A 15888-nucleotide genomic window follows, 5' to 3' on the forward strand; every position below is an offset into this window, starting at 1 on the left:
CCATCATTAAGAAGGTGGTGCTGGGAAACTAAAAGATCTGAAGGTAGATAAATCACCCAGACCAGATGGACTACACCACAGGATTCTGAGAAGAATAATTTACGAGATTATGGAGGCATTGGTGGTGATTTTTCAGGAATCATTAGAGTCAGGGAACTGGAAAATAGATAATGTAACAACCCTGCTTAAGAAGGCAGGGAGGCAGAAGACAGGAAAATATAGGTTGGTTAAGTCCAATATTAAGGATGAGATTGAGGAGAACTTGAAGTGCATGGTAAAATAGGGCTGGGTCAGCACAGCTTTGTCAAGGGGAGATCATGTCTGACAAATCTGTTAGAATTCTTTGAGGTGGTAACAAGCAAGTTAGATAAGGGAGAGTGAGTTGATTTGATCCATTTGGATTTCCAGCAGGCCTTTGACAATGTGCCACACATTGCTGCTAAATAAGATGAGTCCAGTTAGGGGCAAGGTACTGGCATATATAGAAGATTGACTGACTTGCAAAAGGTAGAGTGTGGGAATAAATAGTTGGGGATCCAGCTGTGATTCTTGTGATAGTCTGATTCCTGTGATACTTTCACAATTACAGATTGTTAATCCAGAAAATGGTCAGTTATCTCAACTCTCTATTTCCTGTTAGATTGCTAATGTTAATCCATGTTAATATATTATCCCTCCACCATGAGCTCTTACCTTGTGCAGTAACATTTATGTGGCACCTTAATGAATGCCTTTTGGAAACCCAAGTACAGTACACTACATCTACTGGTTTGCTTTTATCCATCCTGTTTATTAACATTCTCAAATTATTGAATAAAATGTCAAAGATAATTTCCCTTTCATTAAATCATGCTGACTCTGATAGTTTTGTGATTTTCTGAATGTCCTATTATACATTCTTGAAATTACATTTTCCCAATTTCGATATCTAAGGCATCAAAATTTACTTTAACTTCTCTCCCCCATTGTGGAAGCCCTGGCCGTTTTTTTTTTAATATTTTTACAAGTCACCTGCATACTCCATGTTTACCCTTTTCAAGAGCATCAGTCAATTTGTGATAGCGAGGAAGTAGGGAGGAATATTCAGGAAGGAAAATTGAGCGTTAAACAGTTGAGAATGAATAGGTTCTGCAGAGGACCAACAAAACAGGAAAATAAATCCTGAAAACATCAAAATCGTCAGTGAAATTGTTCATAATTATCTTTAGCCACATGTATTTCATCGAAGAATGAAAACCAATTAATACAAATTTAAAATTCACAGCACTACAGATCCTTTAGTGAAAGCGAGGTATTTATTTAAGTGCTGATAAAGCGGACTAAATGTTACGCTTTAATTTTAGGCTTACTTGTATTTATTAGTGAAGTTCGAATAATTATGCCGAACACATAGCAGAAGTTTCAAAGTTGTTCGCTGAAACTTTTGCTTTAGTTGTGACCTATACCAGACGCCTACTTGACACCTGCTCACTCAAGGCATTTCTGATACCTGGACCCATCACCGGCGCTTCGAATCCGCGAGGTGGTGTCAACCGCCGCCGGGCGGCCGCGCGCCGGGGCGCACATTTAAAAATGCACGATGGGCAGGCGGACAATGAAACGAGCGGGCGCCCGCATGAAATGTTGCAGCGGGCTGGGTGCACGTACATTCACACACACAGGTGAAACCGAGGCTGAGTTTCCGGGGCGAGTGACGTCTTCTGGTAACGAAGTCTGGAGTTTGCGGGTCGTTAAGAGGGTAGGGTGCGCGAGGACGCGCTGCGGGTGGGCGGAGGAGTCGGGCACGCGCAGCCGCCAGTAACCGGCTGGAGGCCGAACAGTGGCGGCTGGAGGCGGAGGAGCCAGTGCTCGGACGAGTTCGGCGAGAGTCTTGAGATTGGTCCCCGACCTTTCGTATACCTTACTTCCCCCTTCCAACTCCCTCATTACGCCCCGGGCCGATTCAAATCGCTGCCCTTGGAAGGTCGGGGTGAGCAGCTGGCACCAAAACGGACAAGAAACGTTCTTCCGAAAATGATCAAGACTCATCACCGGACGCCGTCCAGAAGCCTGGAGACCGTGGAGGTGAAGAGCAAGGTGTGTGTGTGTAAAAGGAGGCGCAATGTCCGAGGGAAGCAGGAGGGAGCTTCGTGCTTTGCCAGTCAGTAGCTATTGGGGAATTAATCCAAGAGCCTCGGCCAGTGTTGGCACAGGATCTGTCAGCAAGCTGCTGAGGCCAAGGTTCAATCTGACGGCCAGACACAGGCCTGCTTCAAATGGAGATTTTAGAGCGATAATTTATATTTTTCTTATGGTACACAGGTCGTTTCTCAGTTCTGAGTTTACTGGAGTTGGAGCAGGTGACAGCACAGTTCAAGGAAGTAATAAAGACATTAAGATCTTTCAGAGAATAGCCGGCGGCTGTAACAAGATTTTTTTTTGCGCAGTACATTGCGTGTTGTTTTTAATGCTCCTTGCTTTGTAAGAAACTTCGAAGAGGCTTGTAAATGCCAATAGAAAGCAATTAACGATGTAGTTAAAAAATCTGTGTTCCCATAGGATTTGTCTGGAAGCTCGCTAAAGTGGAAAGGGAATTTTGACTATCCTAGGCAAAGTTGATAGGTAACAACCCTAAAAGTCAACACCAGGTGCACACATTGTTACAAAAATTTTCTTGTTCAGTTTGTCAGATCCCTCTAATTTATGCTTCAATTTCTGTGTGAATTAATGTAGTTAAACAAACAAACTGAGAAAGTATATTAAGTTGTCAGCATGAAAATTCTTGAATGAATTATTTTTTGAGGGAAATATAATGTGTGCAAACAATTTGGCTATTTTATCATAACATTGGTGACCATTGCCCTAATTGTGTATACTTAACTACAGCTTCAGCTATGTCCAAAACATTTTACATCACATAAATGGCTTGCTTGATGGCAACCTTCTTAATTAGACCATATTTCTGATGTGCTTAATCTTTGTCTGATGTCCAGAAGTGTGTGGACTCCCAATTAATCCTAGTCACAAACTTGAATATGTAAGAAACTCCTATTTCTTTTCAAATTGAAGGTAGTAAATATACTAATGTTCTATTGGCCTCAAATGAAATGTGCTCCTAATTTAAGAAGCAATTTGACAAATGCGATTGCAGACTTTCATTTGAAACAAATCCTTGTTGTGCAAATCTTAAGGAATTGCTGTAGGTTTGATCCAATGATTTGAAGAGAAATGAAGATTTTTTTTGTATTATAAAATTTGTCTGATCTAAAAATTTTAATGGTTAAATGTCAGAGTGTTGGCTGCAGAGTAAATGAAGAAAGGAAGTATAGTGCATGACCTTGGGTTGTCCCACTTGGCTGCAAATCTGGAATTAAGAGTGTAATGATGACCATGAACTCTTGTCATTTGTTGGAAAAACCCAATCTGGTTCAATAAAGTCCAGTAGGGAAGGAAATTGTCATTCTTGCCTGATTTGGCCTAGATGTAACTGCAGACCCCCTCAGCAACATGGTTGATGCTTAACTACCAACTGGCTAGTTATTGCTAGTCTACCCAGTGAAGCATGAATAAATTTAAAAAAAAAAACAATTTTAACGTGATAGCTTCTTGTGCATTCCAGTAAAGTGACCTACTTCAGGGTGTAACTTTTAGTTTGTATTTATTGGCTTCTGTTCTATTTGTAACATTCTGGATGCATTGAATTCATTGCCTTTTTTAAGTCTCATGGTTTTGAAATGCATGATATGCTTTTTAAACTTGAAACATCTAGGATATTGTCATGTCTATAGGTGAACTAGAGTATTTGCCCTTTTCAAACTTTTATATTTGTAGAAATAAAACAAACACAATGTTATCATTGATGTTAACAATGTTAGCATTGTTCTGTAATGCTTGTATTCTATATTTCAATTAAATTGTAATGGTGCATTATTATCATTGAACTTTACACACTGGGATAAAAATACGTAGTTTAAGATTTTAAACCCCTCCCACCCATGGAAGTCTTTGTACAGGACAGCACTTTATTTGTTAATCCATGATCAGCATTGATACTTGGCTCATTCTTTTTGTATGTATGAGCAACCACTGTTTTTAGAGCCTATCTATGCAATCTAAATGCAGAAATCAGTATGACATGTAAAATGACAATTATTTTGCAAATTCTACTTGAAGTATTTTTCTTCTCTATAAACAATCTTCTTTTGCCACAATATAAAGAGACATTTATATTTGAATGAAGTGTCTTCACAATTTGTGGATATTTTGTTCAGGTGCATAGTAATTCTTTAGTTATCACCTAACTGAAGGCAGGTCAAGATAATGACTTTTGCCTCTGTTTATCTGTAAATAATATTTCTCAAAAATGGATGGATTTTTAACAAAGCTTGGAATGCAATGCATAGCCAAGGGAGAACCGATTAGTTCTAGGTGAAGATTTGGAAACAGATCCAAATTGTTTGAAGCATCTTTTACCATGAGATGGGATGAACAGTTTATTTTTGTTTGTGCCACTGAATGGTTGTGTTGCTGTTAGTCTGTTCGTAATTAATATACAGGTCATTCTGCTATAACGTGGTTTTGTTAACACAAATTTGCTTTAACACAATTGACAAATTGGGGACACTGTTTCTAAAGCGGGAAGTTTGAGAGTATATTGGTTATGACGTGATTCTTGCCCCACCATTAGTTTAAATAGTGCTACTATTACACAATTTTCTTATACCATGGGATTGCATGAGAACAGAACTATCGTGTTATAGCAGAACTAATTGTATCTTAAGCTAATGGACACATTTTGAGAAAACCTGGTATGTAGATAATGTATGGTCCGAAGGAAAAGCCAGTTTATGTCTGAAGATGTGGATCTTGATCCCTTTAACATTGAGATGGGTATTTTTGTTTTTGAAAAAAGCAGATTGTAGGTCATTTTATTTTAACGTATTGTGGATTGACTCATGCTATTTTGGAATTTTCCATAGCTGTCAAAATGTGAGCAAGTTCTCGGAGCAGGTTATAATAGCGTGAAACCCCATCAGTAAGGTGGAAGCTATAAATAACTTTTTTTCAACGTATTTAGTTCCAGAACATCAACCAGGCAAGGGAAATATTCTAGGAAGTGAAATGCAGAATGACTTCGAATTAAGTGTGGTGGCGGTATGTGTTCTGAGTGCCCTCTGTAGCTCTCAAGGAAAACTAGGAATGGGAAATAAACGTTGGTCTGGCCAGTGGCACTTATCCTGTGAGTGAACATTTAAAAATTTTGTGATGTTGGAGGGGATTCTGAGGGACAGAATTTACAAGTATTTGGAAAAGCAAGGACTGATTAGGAAGAGTCAATATGATTTGTTGTGTGGGAAGTCATGTCTCACTAACTTAAATGAATGTTTTGGAAAAATCACACAAAATTGAAGGCAGAGTTGTAGACATTGTTTATATGGACTTCAGCAAGACATTCAACAAGGTTCCACTTGGTAGACTGGTTAGCAAGGTTAGATCACATAGAATCCAGGGTGAGCTAGCCAATTGGATAAAAATTCTCTTGAAGGTAAGAGACTAAGAGGGTGGTGGGGGAGGGTTGCTTCACAAACTGGAGGCCTGTGACCAGCAGTGTGCCGCAGGTATTGGTACTGGGTTCAGTGGTTTTTGTCATTTAGGTAAGTGAATATGGGAGGTGTGATTTGGAGATGCTGGTGTTGGAATGGGGTGGACAAGGTCAGAAGTCCGATGACGCTGGGTTATGGTCCAACAGGTTTATTTGAAATCATGGTTTTTTGGAGCGTTGCCCTTTTATCAGGTGAAGTCTTCATCTGACAAAGGGCCGATGCTGTGAAACTTGTGATTTCAAATAAACCTGATAGACTATAGAAAGTATGATAAGTTTGCAGATGACACCAAAATTGGTAGTGTAATGAACAGTGAAGAAAGTTACCTCCGAGTCAAATAAGGACCTTGCCAATTGACTGAGGAATGGCAAACGAACTTTAATTTACATAAAAGTGAGGTATTCTGTTTGATAAAACAAATCAGATCAGGACTTGTATCCCTGGGATGCAAACAAAGGGACCTGGGGTACAGGTGCATAGTTCCTTGGAAGTGGAGTCACAGATAGACAGGGTGGTGAAGAAGGTGTTTAGCACGCTTGCTTTCCTTGGTTAGTGCACTGAGTATAGGAGTTGGGACATCATTCTGCAGCTATACAGGACATTGGTTAGGCTACTTTTGGAATACTGTGTTCAATTCTGGTCTCCTTGCTATAGGAAAGATGTTGTGAAAGGAAGCAGTTACAAGAATGTTGCTGGGATTGGAGGGTTTGAGCTAGAGGGAGAAGCTGAATAGACTGGGGCTTTTTTCCCTAGAGCATCAGAGGCTGAGAAATTTTTAAAATCATGAGGGGCGTGGATAGGTTGAATAGCCACAGTCTTTTTTCCCAGGATAGGGGAAAGTCCAAAACTGGAGGGCATATGTTTAAGGTGAGTGGGGAAAGATTTAAAAGGACGTGAGAGGTGATCTTTTCACGCAGAGAGTGGTGCATGTAAGGAATGAGCTGCCAGAGGAAGTGGTGGAGGCTGGTACAATAGCAACACTTAAAAGGCATCTGGATGGGTATATGAATATGGAAGGATTTTAGAGAGATATGGATCAAACACTAGCAAATGGGACCAGATCAGTTTAGGATATCTCATTGGCATAGATGAATTGGATCAAAGGGTCTGTTTCCACATGGTATAACTCTGTGACTGTGCTGCCTTGCTTTGGTGTCCAACATACTTATCTGAAGCTAGTGGAGGGAGAAAGAAGGGTCTTTTAGTATCATGTACTGCCATTGTTTGGGTTATGGTTTTCAAACACATAGGGTAGTCACCCTATAACATTTACCTACCTCTTCAACACCCACTCTGTTCCCTAACCCCAGTTACCCACTCCTGGTACGTGGGCCTGATGTGTGGACTCCTGGAGTGGCTGTGTGGCATCAATTGTAGTGGTAGCTGAAATGGGACTCCTGGCTATGGGAGACATGGAGCGTGGACACTTTCAGCAGCGTCAGGTTGTTGACTGTGGCTGTGTTAGTGCCTGGAGTGGGACCTCCTGGCTGCAGTAGGTCTGGAATGGAGACCTTGCTGAAGTCCTGGAGCTGTGTTTAGGACTCTGGCTGAAGAACTTTATTTAGTGCTTTTTTTAAATTCTTTTGTCAAAATGGCACCACATGGTGGAGACAGAACACCTTTTACTCTATTCCCATAGAGGGCAGAGGTTTAGGGTGAGGGGAAAAATTTAAAAGGGACCTAAGGTGCAATTTTTTCATGCAGAGGGTGGTGTGTGTATGGAATGAGCTGCCAGAGGAAATAGTGGAAGCTGGTGTAATTCGAACATTTTAAATGGCTTTTGGATGGGTAAATGAGTAGGAAGGGTTTAGAAGGATATGAGCCAAGTGCTGGCAAATGGGACTAGATTAGTTAGGATATCTGATCAGCATGGACGAGGTGGACCAAAAGGTCTGTTTCCGTGCTGTACATCTCTGACTCCATGTGATAACAGAATGAATGAATGATTTGTAAATTGGAATTTCAAGGAGATTTTTTATTAATGCACATTGCAATTTTCATTATCCTGTAAAAACTTTGTTAAAGATGTAAATACAGTAGTACTCCCAAAGAACAATACATACATGCTTATGTGAAACACTTATGAAAAATCTGATTCATGATATGGTGGATAATGGGAAGAAGGACAGTGAAGCAATTCTTTTAAAAAGTTTTGCATGTTGCTATTATAAGCTGTTTGCATCGTGTTGATGTGTATACTATCAACTCTACTGTTTAGAAATAAAGACAACTATTTCTAGTTTATTTTCACATCGCTTTCTAAAATATTTTACTGATGGAGCACGAACGAAGAAACTATGCTAGTTGTTACTTCCAAAAGTGTTGTCAAAGATAGGAAAATAAATGTTCTTAGAGTCATAGAGATGTACAGCACAGAAACAGACCCTTCGGTCCAACCCATCCATGCCAACCAGATATCTAGTCAATTTTTATGCATTTGATACTTCTGAACCTAGCAGAAAATTGTTTTGCTGTTTCTGATTTTCTTTGCTTTCTTTGTTATCTGGATTTCATTTGCTGTGACTTTCCACAGGCAAGATGCAAAAGAATGTTTGCATCCTCTCATTTCCACTCCAGTCCTATCTAGGTTGGATACGTTATTGCATTCCTGTGATTACTAAAGAATGTCTACACAGTGTATTGCAGTTTAGTCCTGTTTTATTTCTTTTGACAAATTTTAATTTTAAAACATTTCATTTTCTAAATACAGCTTTTTTTGTTAGCGCTTTTCATATAAGCTGCTTGATAGTAACCAAAAAACAGATTTTTGCTTCTAAAACAATCATAAGTGTGTTTGATAGATTTTAAAAATTGAAATAATACTGGTTTGACCGGTTATGCCACGTTGATTTATACGTTTACTTAAACACATGTTCCAGTAAATTCCTTGGTTGTTCTCTGGATCGCCCTCTAACTTTGTGAAGTCAATGGGAACTGACAGTGTTTTACCAGTTTGATGCAGATTAAGAAATCCCTGTGGAGTCTGTTCTTTGCAGAGTGACCCAAGGAATACATAATCTAAGGGATATGTGATACTGTACATTCATTTTTAAATATTTTGTCTGAATTCCAAATATTAGCTTCCTAATGGTTCAAACTTGTACCACTTCGCTTCAGTACTTTTTTTCTTCCTTTTTTACTTATTTAGTTTGGGGCTGAATTTCGGCGCTTTTCCTTGGATCGATCCAAACCTGGAAAATTTGAAGAGTTTTATGGATTATTGCAGCATGTCCACAGAATTCCAAACATTGACGTGTTAGTGGGTTATGCTGACATTCATGGGGATCTGTTGCCGATAAATAATGATGACAACTATCTGAAGGCAATTAAGACAGCAAACCCACTTCTCAGGGTATTTCTACAAAGAACAGGTAAGAACATTTTAAAAGAATGGTTAATAGCTGTAAGTTGATTCTTCAGGTGCAATGCTTGTTTTGTGTTAGCAGTGATAGAGGGAACTACTATGACCAAAACAAATTTGAGGTCATGGGCAAAGATTGATCCTACTAGTCTGTAACAGAGTTGGCTGATTTGAATATAATACATATTTCAATATCTTGATTTTTAAATGTTTAATGTTCAAATCTAATTAGTCTTTAATAAAGTATTCTTTGTTTCTCTGCAACTATAATTCTAATGCCAGTGCTTATTTTGTTTATGCTAATCTGTTACAACATTAAATATTTTGTGTTCTCTCATAAATTTGCATGGTCACACAGCAATCCAGGAGTTTCATGTGAGTGAGCATGATTTGGATCCTTTAAGTTAGCAGGCGTATGTGGCTGCACAAAACGGTAAGGGGGCTCATGGACTTAAATGAGTAGGTCACACAAAAAAACAAGAAAACACAAGAGTCTGGTGTTTTTTTTCCTTTTCCCTTGTCGCTTTAGAAAAGAAAAAAATAATTCTGATATTCATTTATATTCTGTGGCTTCAGTAAAATGCCAGACTAATAGCTTAATGGGTAATTGTGCTAATGCTGAAAGCACTTTGTCCCTTGCTAACCCCAGATTGAAAAGAGGTGATGTTGCTTGAAGTTTTGGATGTGATTAATGAAGCACATGACATCAATACTGCAGTCAGGCCTGAAAAGAAAACTTAGCAAATAAACAGGGTAAAACATGCACAGCTGCAAGCCAGGACAAGTATGTAAATTATGATTTTGACCTAGTTAACATTAATGTGGATTTTTTTTTGGTTAATTCAATTGCTTCAGTTCTTTTGTAGGTTTAAGTATAACTGGCACCTCAGAAAATACTATCTTTGATGTTTTGAAATAAGGTTAAGTGACCATAGTCCCAGAAGACTGCTCTCTCATTGGACAGAGGTGACTGGCGATGGTTTAGCCTGAGGATCACCATGCTTCAGGCATGCGCAAGATTCCAAAGATGGGACCTTCATGGTAATCTTAGGTACAGAAATTTAGTCTGCGCTTGGCATCACTCTGCATCACCAAACCAGCTATCTGGCAAACTGAGCTATCAGAGCCTCTGATTTTTAAAATACTTGGTTAGTAGATATACTGTACAGAAAACAAGTTATCAGACCATTGCAACTGCAAGGCTACATATAGACTTGGAAACCATCAGCAGAAGGATGTGAAATTTGTTTCAAATTCAGTGCATTTAATTTAAACCTTTACCTTAAATTTACCAATGAGCAAAAGGTGAAAGGTTAGTGGTAATCTGTTAAAACAGGAATAGATTCATTTATAATTAGTAGGACAAGGTTTTCAAACATTCAGCCTAGGCTGTCTGAAAAAGGATGCCTGCCTTGAAGAAGTTTTCTTCCCCTCTCTACAAGAATCTCAGGGAGTCCCTCTCCCACTGCACGGGTACAGCTGAGAACAGAAGTGAGTCAAAAAGTCAGGGCAGGCAGGGACAAGGTAGGACTAATAAAATAAACTGCACTTATTTCAATGTAAGGGGCCTAACAGGGAAGGCAGATGAACTCGGCATGGTTAGGAACATGGGACTGGGATATCATAGCAATTACAGAAACATGGCTCAGGGATGGGCAGGACAGGCAGCTTAATGTTCCAGGATACAAATGTTACAGGAAGGATAGAAAGGGAGGCAAAAGAGGAGGGGGAGTGGCATTTTTGATAAATGATAGCATTACAGCTGTGCTAAGGGAGGATATTCCTGGAAATACATCCATGGAAGTTATTTGGGTGGAACTGAGAAATAAGAAAAGGATAATCACCTTATTGGGATTGTATTATAAACCCTCCAATAGTCAGAGGGAAATTGAGAAACAAACTTGTAAGGAGATCTCAGCTATCTGTAAGAATAATAGGGTGGTTAGGGTAGGGGATTTTAACTTTTAAACATCAACTGGAACTGCCATAGTGTTAAAGGTTTAGATGGAGAGGAATTTCTTAAGTGTGTACAAGACAATTTTCTGATTCAGTATGTAGATGAACCTACTAGAGAAGGTGCAAAACTTGAGCTACTCTTGGGAAATAAGGCAGGGCAGGTGACTGAGGTGTCGGTGGGGGGAGCACTTTGGGGCCAGTGACCATAATTCTATTCATTTTAAAATAGTGATGGAAAAGGATAGACCAGATCTAAAAGTTGAAGTTTGAAATTGGAGAAAGGCCAATTTTGATGGTATTAGGCAAGAACTTTCAAAAGGTGATTGGAGGCAGATGTTCGCGGGTAAAGGGACGGCTGGAAAATGACATACCTTCAGAAATGAGAACATGAATCCAGAAAAAGTATATTCCTGTCAGGGTGAAAGGGAAGGCTGGTAGGTAGAGGGAATGCTGTATGACTAAAGAGATTGAGGGTTTGGTTAAGAAAAAGAAGGAAGCATATGTCAGGTACAGACCAGGATAGATCGAGTGAATCCTTAGGATATAAAGGAAGTAGGAGTATACTTAAGAGGGAAATCAAGAGGACAAAATGGGGACATGAGATAGCTTTGGCAAATAGAATTAATGAGAATCCAAAGGGGTTTTACAAACATATTAGGGACAAAAGGGTAACTAGGAAGAGAATATGGCCCCTCAAAGATCAGCAAGGCGTCCTTTGTGTGGAGCCACAGAAAATGGGGGAGATAATAAATGAATATTTTGCATCAGTATTTATTGTGGAAAAGGATATGGAAGATATAGACTGTAGGGAAATAGATGGTGACATCTTGCAAAATGTCCAGATTACAGAGGAGGAAGTGCTGGATGTCTTGAAACGGTTAAAGGTGGATAAATCCCCAGGACCTGATCAGGTGTACCCGAGAACTCTGGGAAACTTGCTGAGGTATTTGTATCATCGATAGTCACAGGTGAGGTGTTGGAAGACTGGAGGCTGGCAAACGTGGTGCCACTGTTTGAGAAGGGTGGTAAAGACAAGCCAGGGAACTATAGACCAGTGCGCCTGACCTCAGTGGTGGGCAAGTTATTGAAGGGAATCCTGAGGGACAGGATGTACATGTATTTGGAAAGGCAAGGACTGATTCGGGATAGTCAACATGGCTTTGTGCGTGGGAAATCATGTCTCACAAACTTGAGTTTTTGATGAAATAACAAAGAAGATTGAGGGCCAAGCAGTAAATGTGATCTATATGGACTTCAGTAAGGCGTTCGACAAGGTTCCCCATGGGAGACTGATTAGCAAGGTTAGATCTTATGGAATACAGGGAGAACTAGCCATTTGGATACAGAACTGACTCAAAGGTAGAAGACAGATGGTGGTAGAGGAGGGTTGTTTTCAGAATGGAGGCCTGTGACCAGTGGAGTGCCACAAGGATCGGTATGGGCCCTCTACTTTTTGTCATTTACATAAATGATTTGGATCCGAGCATAAGAGATATAGTTAGTAAGTTTGCAGATGACACCAAAATTGGAGGTGTAGTGGACAGTGAAGAGGGTTACCTCAGATTACAACAGGATCTTGACCAGGTGGGCCAATGGGCTGAGAAGTGGCAGATGGAGTTTAATTCAGATTAATGCAAAGTGCTGCATTTTGGGAAAGCAAATCTTAGCAGGATTTATACACTTAATGGTAAGGTCCTAATGAGTGTTGCTGAACAAAGAGACCTTGGCGTGCAGGTTCATAGCTCCTTGAAAGTGGAGTAGCAGGTAGATAAGATAGTGAAGAAGGCGTTTGGTATGCTTTCCTTTATTGGTCAGAGAATTGAGTACAGGAGTTGGGAGGTCATGTTGCGGCTGTACAGGACATTGGTTAGGCCACTGTTGGAATATTGCATGCAATTCTGGTCTCCTTCCTATCGGAAAGATGTTGTGAAACTTGAAAGGGTTCAGAAAAGACTTACAAGGATGTTGCCAGGGTTGGAGGATCTGAGCTACAGGGAGAGGCTGAACAGGCTGGGGCTGTTTTCCCTGGAGCGTCGGAGGCTGTGGGGTGACCTTATAGAGGTTTACAAAATGATGAGGGGTATGGATAGGATAAATAGGCAAAATCTCTTTCTTGGGGTGGGGGAGGCCAGAACTAGAGGGCATAGGTTTAGGGTGAGAGGGGAAAGATATAAAAGAGACCAAAGGGGCAACTTTTTCATGCAGAGTGGTACGTGTATGGACTGAGCTGCCAGTGGAAGTGATGGAGGCTGGTACAATTGCAACATTTAAAAGGCGTTTGGATGGGTATATGAATAGGAAGGGTTTGGAGGGATATGGGCCAGGTGCTGGCAGGTGGGACTAGATTGGGTTGAGATATCTGGTCGGCATGGAAGGGTTGGACCGAAGGGTCTGTTTCCATGCTGTACATCTCCATGACTCTAACTCCCAGGTCATTTCCTCTGCCCTGAAGCTCTTCAACCATGTCCTGAAACAAACACGCTACTCTATGCTACTTTCTCCCCACCCCCACCCTCCTCTCACTTATCTCTTCACCCTTCAGGCTCTCTGCCTGTATTCCTGATGAAGGGCTTTTGCCTGAAACGTCGATTTTATTGCTCCTCTGATGCTGCCTGAACTGCTGTGCTCTTCCAGCACTACTAATCCAGTATCTCTGAAAGAATATGTAGTGAAGATTACCTTATGATGATCTGGCCCCACTGGAACTTTATTTAAACAATGTTTTCATGGTGGGGGGGGGGGGGGGGGGGAAACTATTTAAGCATTTGATTTAGCAATTGTTGCAAGCAATCTGCAGAACATGATCAAGATTGAGAACAGATTTATTTATTAATCAGCTCAGCAGCTTTATGGCCTACAACATTTAAGCCACTTTGTTTTACAGTGAGAATTGCAGAGATAATGATGTGTAGAATTTCTATTTTTGGTTTGTTATTCATCTTAATTGTTCATGCAAATTAATGCTGCTTTTATTCATTTGAGAGCATTGTATTTAGCACAACTTGAATGTACAAATGATTTGTATAATGATAGTATTGAAGAACAAGGTATCTACTGTGAAGTATGCAACAATAGGAACAATAGACTGATGTGCTCAAGATAAGAGAATGCTAGAAATAGTCACCAATTAGGCAGCATTTTAAGAGAGAAGCAGCTCAAAATTTGGTTTTGCCTGATTATCTGCCATGGTAAACATTAATCTTTCTTTTATAGAATATCTTATGCAATGTTTGGAGATTTTAAAAATAGAAGAATGTGCTTGCTTTTGAGTGTAGTGATAGAAATATTTGAAAAAACAATAGTCTTAGTTTTTACAATACAGATAAAGGTCCTTTGGCATATTGTATCTGTGCTGGTCATCAAATGCCTATCAATTCTAATCCCATTTTCCAATATTTGGCTATGTGACATTGTAACTTCAACATGAGATAGCTTTGGCAAATAGGTTTAAGGAGAATCCAAAGGGATTTCATAAATACATTAAGGACAAAAGTGTAGCTAGGGAGAGAACAGGGCTCCTCCGAGATCAGCTGGACAGGCCATGTGTGGAACCGCAGGAGATGGTGGAGATTCTAAACAAGTATTTTGCATCGGTGTTGACTATGAAGGAGGACATGGAGGATAGTGTGTGGGGAAATAGGTGGTGACATATTGAAAAATGTCCATCTTACAGAGGACGAAACGCTGGATGTCTTGAGACTTTTAAAAGTGGATAAATCCCCAGGGCCTAGAACTCTGTGGGAAGCTAGGGAAGTAATTGCAGGGCCCCTTGTTGAGATATTTGTAACATCAGTAGTCACAGGTGAGGTGCCAGAAGACTAGAGGTTTGCTAATGTCGTGTCACTATTTAGGTAAGGGAAAACTAGAACTATAGACCGGTGACCCTGAAATCGATGGTAGACAAATTGTTGGAGGGAATCCTGAGGGACAGGATTTACATTTGGAAAGGCAAGGACTGATTAGGGATAGTCGGCATGGCTTTGTGCGTGGAAAATCATGTCTCTTGAACTTGATTGAGGTTTTTGAAGAAGTAACAAAGAGGATTGAGGGCAGAGTGGTGGATGTGATCTCCATGGACTTCAGTAAGATGTTCAACAAGGTTCCTCGTGGGAAACTGCTTAGCAATGTTAGATCTCATGGAATACAGGGAGAACTAGCCATTTGGGTACAGAACTGGCTCAAAAGTAGAAGACAGAGGGTGGTGGTGGGGGGTTGCTTTTCAGACTGGAGGCCTATGACCAGTAGTGTGCTCCAAGGATCTGTGCTGGGTCCACTGCTTTTCATTTATATAAATGATTTGGATGCGAGCATAAGACGTATAGTTAGTAAGTTTGCAGATGACCCCAAAATTGGAGTCTTAGTGGACAGCAAAGAAGGTTATCTTTGATTACAACAGGATCTTGACCAGATGGACCAATGGGCTGAGAAGTGGCAGATGGAGTTTAATTCCGATAAATGTGAGGTGCTGCATTTTGGGAAAGCAAATCTTAGCAGGACTTAATGGTAAAGTCCTAGAGAGTGTTGCTGAACAGAGACGTTGGAGTGCAGGTTCATAGCTCCTTGAAAGTAGAGTCGCAGAAGATAGGATAATGAAGAAGGCCCTTGCTAGGTTTTCTTTCATTGGTCAGAGTATTGAGTATAGGAGTTGGGAGCTGAAAATGTGTTGCTGGAAAAGCGCAGCAGGTCAGGCAGCATCCAAGGAGCAGGAGAATCGACGTTTCGGGCATGAGCCCTTCAGGGAGTTGGGAGGTCATGTTGCAGCTGTACAGGACATTGTTTAGGCCACTGTTGGAATATTGCGTGCAATTCTGGTCTCTTTCCTATTGGAAGGAAATGTGAAACTTGGAAGGTTTCAGAAAAGATTTACAAGGATGTTGCCAGGGTTGGAGGGTTTGAGCTATAAAGTGAGGCTGAATAGACTGGGACAGTTTTCTCTGGAGCGTCGGAGACTGAGGGATGACCTTCGAGGCTTATAAAATCATAAGGGGC

General features: G+C 40.4%; 1 protein-coding gene across 1 annotated transcript in view; it reads left to right on the forward strand.

The window, feature by feature from the left end:
- Positions 1–1306: 1306 nt before the first annotated feature.
- Positions 1307–15888, forward strand: part of LOC122560062 (partitioning defective 6 homolog beta-like) — a 93772-nt gene continuing 79190 nt past the window's right edge. Inside the window, exons 1-2 of the mRNA XM_043710266.2 lie at positions 1307–2076; positions 8731–8953. Of these exons, the coding sequence (XP_043566201.1) occupies positions 2014–2076; positions 8731–8953 (286 nt within the window). The 5' untranslated portion in view covers positions 1307–2013. The remainder of the gene's footprint in view (positions 2077–8730; positions 8954–15888) is intronic.

This window comes from Chiloscyllium plagiosum, unplaced genomic scaffold, assembly GCF_037043375.1.
Source record: "Chiloscyllium plagiosum isolate Xiang-an unplaced genomic scaffold, Cpla_swu_hap1 HiC_scaffold_15, whole genome shotgun sequence".
In the NCBI taxonomy this organism is placed as follows: Eukaryota; Metazoa; Chordata; class Chondrichthyes; order Orectolobiformes; family Hemiscylliidae; genus Chiloscyllium; species Chiloscyllium plagiosum.